Here is a 9,280-nt window from a genome sequence, read left to right on the forward strand (position 1 = left end):
ACTCACTTATCACTCACTCATTCACTCCGTTGCTAACTCACTCCCTTGCTTACTGCCTCCCTCATTTAATCCTCCATCTTTATCGACCTCCCTTAGTCCTTTATCCCTCACACACTCTCTCCCTCCTTCTCTCCCTCACTCATTTCATCACTCACTCAGTCCCCTGCATCCTACATCCCTCATCTATTCCACTCTTCCTAGATCCCTCCCTTAGTCAATTATCACTTCCTCACTCATTCGATGGCACTCACTCGATGGCACACAACCACACATGATCACATAACCCTTCCTTAGTCACTCATCCATCACTCACTAACTCACTTACTCATTCACTCAGTCACTCTCTTTCTCCTTCTCCCTACCTCACTCACTCATTCCATCACTCACTCATTCACTCACTCACTAACTGATTCCCTGTCCACACCCTCCCTTACTCTCTTTTGCTTCCTAGCTCCGTCACTCATTACATCCCTCCTTGTCTCCCTGTCTCCATACTTCACTCACTCATGACATCACTCAATAGCTCTCTCTTTTCCTCAGTCAGATGGAGTCTGGGTGTCTAAATCAGACCTCACCTGGACTGTTAACACCTCAACCCAGCACAAAGGACCATTAACAGCTACTGCTTCTTGAGCTGCCTCCAAAAGCCACCAGAGGAGCCTTTTTCACTACCAGTCGACCAGCAGCTATTATATTTAAGTTTAAATTTAATAACTTTTATCTTGTTTCAAAATCAATGTTAATACAAAGACAATACTCTTTCATTATATGCTTTCTTTATTAAATAATATATATGCTGGTACAATTTGTTTGGAGGAACTGAGGGTTTCTCCCCTCCCCTTCTCTCTCAGACAGTTACAACAGCAGCTGTAATTGACTGACAGATAAAGCAGCAATATTCTTTTGTGGAAAGATCAACCCTCACCTGACGTCATGTATAATTAGAGCAGAGTCGTTTACCATATTTATTGACTCTTAAAGGAACAGGAAGTAAATGAACAGGGAGCCTTCTTCTCTGACCTGAGATGGGAGATGTGGATTAAAACAAAAACAGTAAAAATCAGTCCTCAAAGCAGACCGTTGCCTTACAAATCTACTGCAGTGGAATATTTATTCTTTCTTTAAACTGTCAGCATTTTTTAAATGCTTTTTGATATTATTTCAGATCAAGTGTTGAAGTTAAATGGTACAGCATCCGAAATAGAAGAGAGGTTTAATTCTGGCGTCTTAAACTGTTTGTATTGTTGCATTTGATTTTGAGTGTCTGAAGAGGAAAATAAGAGACTGGATATATTGTGCACATTAATTTAATCAGAAGACACTACACTGACATTACATTATTACAGTTTTTCTGAATTGCTAAAACAAATTTCCTAAAATCTCATCTCTTTGTGTCAAAACACTAAACACAAACTGTAAAATTCAAGCTACACTCACATAACCATTAACTTGTCTTGCAAAACCAAACATTTTACCCAAAACTATTTTAACTTTACTCAAAATCAACCACTACTGTCAAAAGCCACACAAAACCAGCCAATGTGCAACAACTTAGCAACGATTACACACTACAAAAATAAATACAAAACACTGTGAGACAGCTGGAAAATAATATTTATCTATTCATTCATTTATTCTTGCACTCACATTTTAACAAAACAAAAAGAACTGCAGTAAAAAAAAAGTTATATATACATTAAAGAATTATATATTTTTACAACATATTCAGATAATTGATCCTACCTCAACATCACGCCTCTGTGCTGGGTCAGGCCACAGGACTTCATCCACATTACATGCTATGGTCTCCCTTGCAATGCAACGAGGAAAGAATCGTTTAGGATGCGGAATCCAGCTCTGGCAAGATTCCACTCCTATCTCACCACATGCTCCATTCAATGCTTGAAGTAGATTTTCCTGTGTTTAAAGGTTTCGGTTATATACTTTACATCTCCATGCTGAGAAAAACTCCCCAATAGGGTTCAAAAAGGGAGAGTATGGTGGAAGAAACAAATTCATAAAATGCTTCTCATTGTGAAACCAATTGTGTATTCTTGGACCACGGTGAAAGCTTACATTGGCCCAAATGATATGGGATGCTCTGCCTGCTCGCGATCTCTCTACTCAAGCAAAGCATCCCGTAGACCCTCCAGGAATGTTGCTATAAGTTTGTTGTTGTATGGCCCAACAGTAACATGACTGTGGAGAACCCCATAGCTGCTGATGGCAGCAGAGAAGAGATAGTTACATTTCCACCACGCTGGCCAGGCAGTTCAATAATGGCACGCTGACCTATGACATTGCAAGCTTTTCTTCTCCTTTTTGTTAGATTCAAAATGTATGTTGTCTTCTATATTCCCTTGCTGCATTTCATGCAGTCAAATTGCATTTTTCTGACGGACCATGGTAAATAAAATGGTAAATGGTCTGTATTTGTATAGCGCTTTACTTGGTCCTAAGGACCCCAAAGCACTTTACACTATACACAATCATCCACCCATTCACACAGACCATATCCACAATAAGTGTCTCCTGGTGTTGTGAGTGCATGCATGTTCTTTCACCCTCATGTGGCCGTCTTTAAATTCGGGCGATCGTGGCTCAAGAGTTGGGAGTTCACCTTGTAATCAGAAGGTTGCCGGTTCGAGCCCCGGCTCTGACAGTCTCGGTCGTTGTGTCTTTGGGCAAAACACTTCACCCGTTGCCTACTGGTGGTGGTCAGAGGGCCCGGTGGCGCCAGCCTCGCCTCTGTCAGTGCGCCCCAGATGGCTGTGGCTACAATGTAGCTTGCCATCCATCACCTGTGTGTGAATGGGTGGATGACTGGTTGTGTAAAGCGTTTTGGGGTCCTTAGGGACTAGAAAAGTGCTATATAAATACAGGCCATTTACCATTTAAATTCTAAACAAAATACCATTTAGTTATAAGTATACTTGTATACATAGCACATGTATAGATTATACTATTTAATTTACAGAACTAAAATTAGTTTGTTGTGTACAGAGAATCTTTGAGCTTGACTCAATGGTTAGGCCTCATGAATACATCTTCGTGGATGAAGCTGTATTCAATATAGCAAAAAGCAGAAGAAGAGGTTGTAACATGTGTTTTCAATTTTGAGTGGTAGTGTGTTAATGATGAAAACAGTGTGTTAATTGTGTTTAACTTCTGTAGCCTGTGTGCACAATTCTGGGTACAAGTGCACCACACTGCTAAATGTGTTTTGTGTTTGAGAATATGTTTAAAGTTCTGGTAAATGGGAGATTCAGATTGGCAAATGGTGTCCTAACCAGATGAATAGTGTTTAAGATTTTGGCAACTGTGGGATTGATTTGATGAAAGAGTTTTCATAGTTGACAGTTTAGTTTTTACATTGGGGTTTAGTGTTTTAGCAATTCAGAAAAACTGTAATGTAAACACCATGGGTTTAGAACTGAACTTAATTGGTTAAAGTTTTTACATTGACAGGAGTAAACAATATATTGACAGACTTCAGATTATATGGGATCATTGTAGTTCCTGAATTAATTTAATGGGAAAAACAAAACAAAAATCACTCTGTCTGTTTTTGTTACAAGTCACATCCTTGTTATAAGACTAATACATAACATTTTACCAGATGGAGATAAAGAAATAAATAAGAACCCTGATGGAGCACAACTTCCTCTGAACAACAAGTGCTGAACTAAAACTTTGATGCTTTTATTACAACATACTGACCTCAGCCTGGTTTAATACAACACTGATGTCAGCCTGCTGAATGTAAAAATGTAATGTTTATGACTCAGACCCTGTAGGCGAACATGCACACAGACAGAAATGATTAAAATAAAAAATTCCCTGCCTTCACTGTGGTAACAATAAGCAACAACAGATTGATGCAGTTTAAAAATTAATTATTAAACTCAATTTTCCACACATGAATACTATGATAGCTTTAGTTTTAATAGATCATCTTGCTGATGTCAGCATGACAATATCAGCAATATTTTATAGATCATTGGGCTGACGTCAGCAAGATGACATCAGCAGTTTATATAGGTCATTTATGCTGATGTCAGCACTGGTAATATGGAAATCTATTGTAGTGTATTAATCTTTTTGTGTCATTGTGAAGTCATATAATGTCTTGAAAAAATGTTTTAAAGAGCTAAAACAAAGAAAGTTCTTATGTCAACCAATGACTAACAGTATTTCTTTAAAGTTTGGAAATCAAAGCAATTTCAAATTGCTTTTTATGTTAAAGTTTTTTAACGCAATTATGCTTCTCCGCATGTTTTCCAGTAGGGGGCGGTAATGTCCCTACAAACAGAGGGATCAGTAATCTTTAAATTGGACCCAGAAGAAGACGCATTTGACCTTTTATTATTACTATTATTAGGTAGCTAAGAGGACGGTGTTTCGGGGAAAAGACGCTCGTAGAAATTTCTCCTAACTATAAGTTATAGCTTTTGATAAGTTGGGTTTTAGCTGAAGTAGTTTCTTATTATTGTTGAATTCTGCTGGATTTTACATCTTCTGCGTCGTTGGGCTGGACAGTGTTAGGAAAGGCGGACTCTGAATCCTCTCCCAGGGTGTTATGTCTTTCCAGAGTAGCTGGGGGATGGTCATGGAAAAGTTCTGGGATTCAGGGATTCCTTGTTTACATCCTCCCGGAGTACGTCTCGGGGGCGGGCTTGGCTCCGCCCTCATTCTTTAGCCCTGACGTCATTGTCGCTTGTGTTTTTTATGAATGAAAGAATCCAACCTCAGAGAGCAGCGGAGTAATTCCGGGAAAAGGCGGACTGACATTTTGTCGCCGGAGTTGCGTCGAGCCGTCAGGTAAACCATTACTTTTTTATAAAAATACTAAACATTAAAATGTTTAGCCGGTATTCGTGGTAACAGCTGAGCACTAGAGGAATGGTATCTGCCGGGGGACGTGCCAACCAGGGTAACCAACCAAGGACAAATGAGCAGTCAGCAGCTGGCTTTAATCTCCTTTAGCCTGTCACTAACCGTTTATGCTAGTTGCTAACAGTTCATACTAGCATGTTTAAGATGATACGAATAATTTGGCCCCGCTTTGCATATTTCTGTCTGTATTTCGGCTAGACTGACACCCAGAGGGGGTTATCACTTCCTTATTTCATAAGTGTGCTTAAATACAATTTAAATGGATTAAAGTCTAGATGTCGGAAGAGGCTCTAATGATAGCTGTTTACTATAGCGCACATTTGCCCTACGGTGTCCAGCCCCGCTCTTTAAGGGTAAGGCTAGATGCTAACTGCAGCTAGATAAATAAATAAATATAGGTCCCAGGCCTGGCTTGTATTTTCCACTCGGTATTTAATCGTTGTATATTAAGTATTGAAGATAGACGGGAGTGGAATTTCTGAAATCGTGCTATAGCTTGCGTTTAGCAGTGTTGCGTTGACTTGTTGCTTTCCACTTAAGACAAAAAAACAAAAACTACTATGTCCTCCAACTGGGTATTTATAGTATGGCACAAATGTGGATATCCTGTGTTGTTTGGACTGACCGAGAAAGACGCGGTCACCCCTGGTTTTCCTATATTTGTACTGACCGGCAGTCTTGGTGGAGCTGAGCAAGAGCTTTATTGCTGAATCACCCTGACTTTACGAAACGGCGGTCTCCTCGGTTTACAGCCGGAGTCCGACGGCTGGTTGGACAACCGCTGTTGCTGCAACCTCTACTTCCTACGCATTTCGGGAAATGCTGTTTATTGTCCGGCCATAACAGCCTTTTTTATTTAGCTTATTTAGTTTTATCATCCAGTGTGCCTGAGTTGGAGGCCCATGCAGCAAGTTATTGTTTTATTTATTATGACTACGCATTCATAGAAAATGGGATTCCCCCCAGAGTGAAAGAGATCAAACGTGACATTTTAACTCGAATGACCCTTTTTGGTTATGTTTTGTTTGTGGTTCACTTGTTGGAAATGTAAGTAGTCTCCTGTAAAGTCTAAGCACATCAGCAGTCTTCTTTTTATAGTCATTAAGGCACCAGGTCTGTATCTTTTATGCCTAATTTATAGAGGAAAATGTTACAATATAACTGGGGTTTCTAAAATTGTTGTGACACAATTTAAATAAAGCTGTGAATGTCTTTTAAATAATTAAAATGAACACACTGCTTTTTTGTGATTTGCGATTTTCAAGAGAAAAAAGGCTAAAAGGTTGTTAGGGATCAGTCTGGGTCTCAGGAAGAAAAATAAAGAAAAAGAGATGACTGCACTCATCTCTTAGCTCATCAGAGACGCTGCCAAAAGGTCAACCTTAAAGTAAGCGGTGAGCGCTCTGTCATGACATGCAGCTTTCTGTTTACTGTGTTTTTTCTCAACCCTTCTGGACTACAGCGTGAGAGCAGCACAGGGAAAGAACATTCGCCATAAGGAGAAAATCCAGTGTTGCAATAAATGAGAAAGTTAACAGAGTGAATTTGCAGAAGTAAGATGGGAAAATCCCCATGGTTTGCATGATGTCAGAGTGAAATTTGGTGGTCTTCATTAAACATTATCATACAAAAAGTTTTAGCAGTATAGCTGGCCCAGAGTACCTTCATGTCAACAGACCACTTGGCCATTTGTATCCTTTACTTTCACATGAGGATCTGGGTGAAGGAAAGACAAAAAAAAAAGATGTCTCCAGCTGAAGTGCTGAGTGAGGGTTTTTTTTGTTTTGTTTTTTAAATAAGCAACCGAGGAGTGACTAAGGTGGGGGAAGAAGTTGAAGTTGGCCCATTTAGGTTAGACTTTAATCCCACGCTGTGGCATTTGAGAGGCGTGTAGCAGTCCTGATAAGAGCCTGTGTGAAACCTGTGCTTCTTAGGTAGACTCTTTAAGACATTTGATTACATATTTATTTTTAAATCAAGTATTGTAATTTTTCAAGTTTAACTGTTTAAAAAGTGTCCCTTTTAAAAACCACGTATTCAAGTTTTTGGGTTTGTTTTTTGTTTTTTTAAAGCCAAGGGCCTCGAACCGTTGGTGTTGTGCTGACAAGAGGAAGTGCTCAGGGAATTGGTTAGGACACCTGCTTTGAGCAACCAAAGGGCAGCCACATGATAACTTCCTCCTGATAATTCCAGCTAACAGAGAAAGGCATGTCACTTTCAAAACCTCCCCTGTCTTTCACATGAAACCACAAATTATAATGAGACGGCATGCTTTGGAGAAGCACGAAAGATCTGCAGGTTCTCCTTTTTCTTCAGTAGTGCATGACTGCATGTCTTGTGAGCGGATGGTGAATGTCAGGCAGGCTATGAACCAAAAATGCACAGTGTCCCACATTTCATGTGATGTTGTTTGTGTTTGTTTCTTCAGATTGTGTGTATCTGGTTTTACTGGTGCTTGGGGAGGGAAAAAAAACAAAGACAACTGGACCATGACGACAGAAAGAAACAGCAAAGCTCTGAAGGTAAAACACAGCCAGACATAAAACAGAGTCATGGGGAGGGGGGGGGTTGTTTTGTTTTTCAAGAGAGAAAACTGTCATTTTGAAAAAAGGAAGAAGAAAAGAAAGTATGTTTTTCTTTCTCATTCTTCCTTCTTTAAATGCTTCCTCTCTTCCTGTTTCCTCCTGTTTTTACTTCAGGTGAAGCAGGAATGCGGCGAGAACGTGCCCTTCCTGTCGGACAGCGAACTAATGTCCCTGTCGGTGCGAGAGCTGAATCTCCACCTGCGTGGCCTCTCCCGCGACGATATTCAGAAGCTGAAGCAGCGGCGTCGCACCTTAAAGAACAGGGGATATGCCGCCAGCTGCCGGGTCAAGCGGGTGTCTCAGCGAGAGGCCCTGGAGCAGCAGAAGATGGAGCTGCAGAGAGAGGTGGAGAGGCTCGGAGCTGAGAACGCCGGAATGAGGAAGGAGCTGGAGGGGCTCAGCGCACGCCTGGCTGCGCTTCAGAGATTCGCCAGGGGTCTGGAAGCGGGAGGAGGCAGCCTGCTGGCGACGGCCCCTCGCCTCAACACCGCCTCGGTCATCACCATCGTCAAGAGTCCGCAGCAGCCTCAGCCACAGAGGGAGCACGAGCTATCCTAGAAGGAGATGCTGAAACCAGACTGGGGTTTGGGATTCGGGGTGGGGACGGGGAAGCCTGCAATGCAAACACGCACACATCTGCGGGCCTTAATACTCACGCAGGCAGGAGAGCAGGATGACTTGTAATAATAGGAAAATACTAAGCGCCTTGTTCACATTACAATTGACAGAAATCCGATCACAGCTACGATCACCTTTCTAACAAACAAGAAAACAGAAACGGGTTCAGTACTGTAGTTTTGATAGAGATGTCCTCTGATGATCCTCCATGAAACAGCAGTCTGGTCAAGTAAGATTTACTCAGTGTTTTTTTTTTTTTTTTTTTTTTGAAGCACTCGAAGTTTCAAATTCTGTTTAATGTGAACAAGGCGTCGCACATATTTATGCACAAAAAACCCTCACAGTCTTTCCCTTGAGCTACACGGGGACTCTGACTGAAGCCCAACGAAGCCAAACAGGGTTACTGAGCACCTTTAGTCCTCAGCAAACCCCCACAGCGAGGCTGGTGTAGCCTGATTATGCTACTTAAAGGCTGGGATGCCTTTCTGCTTCCGTTTATGGCACCTGACCAACAGCAAAATGCTAGGGTGGAGCTTCCTCGGTCTCCATAATGCCTTCTAGTCTGAAATCACTAGATTGGCTCAGCCTCGTGTTCCCCCCCGCCCCCCCTGTTTGTTTTTTTTTCTTTTTATTCCCTCTCAATGCAGTTTCTCACCCTTTATGTCACTTTATGTGCCGGTGGGATAATCGAATCTGTTTTCGCCTCCTTCCATTGATGGCTCTCTAGCTGCTTTAGTCATGAGACTTTTGGGAGCAGAAACGGTCAGAGAAATGCTGCCTGAGTGCATTGTGAATTTCTCTAAGTTGTGCGATTCACTAAGATTTTCCAGGTTTTTGGTTTGTTTTTTTTTGGGGGGGGGGGGGGTCTCACCAGTCCAAAAAGACAATTCTGTATTATATGTGTGCTCATTTTTCACATTAATGCAGTGCCTTCAGTGTATGAAGGAGCTCACCAGTCCTCCTGATTGTCTGAAACGACTCACTTCTTATTTCTCATTGTGATTTCTGTGGATTTCCATCTTTTTCTAAGCTTTAATCCCAAATTTCTCGTTTCATAAAAACTGCCGTGCAGCAGTTTGGCCAAGTCCAACGTCAGTGGCTTCTTCTTTCTGACGAAAAATGTTGGTCATTTTAAATAAATAACTGAATAAACGAATGTGTGGAAATAGAATCACGTCTGG

The 9,280-nt window shown here is 41.3% G+C and overlaps 1 protein-coding gene across 3 annotated transcripts; it reads left to right on the top strand.

Moving 5' to 3' along the window:
- The first annotated feature begins 4,397 nt into the window (after nt 1-4,397).
- maff (v-maf avian musculoaponeurotic fibrosarcoma oncogene homolog F) lies at nt 4,398-9,280 on the top strand. Of its 3 annotated transcripts, XM_005934388.2 has the most exons (4): nt 4,398-4,821; nt 6,969-7,102; nt 7,325-7,418; nt 7,596-9,280. In XM_005934388.2, the coding sequence occupies exons 3-4, from the start codon at nt 7,386-7,388 to the stop codon at nt 8,037-8,039; spliced, it is 477 nt and encodes a 158-aa protein (XP_005934450.1). In that variant the 5' UTR covers nt 4,398-4,821; nt 6,969-7,102; nt 7,325-7,385; the 3' UTR covers nt 8,040-9,280. The 3 variants fall into 3 exon arrangements, with proteins under 3 accessions (XP_005934450.1, XP_005934449.1, XP_042081655.1); XM_005934387.3 differs by lacking the exon at nt 6,969-7,102 and having other exon boundaries at nt 4,399-4,821; XM_042225721.1 differs by lacking the exons at nt 4,398-4,821; nt 6,969-7,102 and adding an exon at nt 4,828-5,249.

This window comes from Haplochromis burtoni, unplaced genomic scaffold (assembly GCF_018398535.1).
Source record: "Haplochromis burtoni strain Fernald_Lab_line unplaced genomic scaffold, NCSU_Asbu1 Contig_180, whole genome shotgun sequence".
Classification (NCBI taxonomy): Eukaryota; Metazoa; Chordata; class Actinopteri; order Cichliformes; family Cichlidae; genus Haplochromis; species Haplochromis burtoni.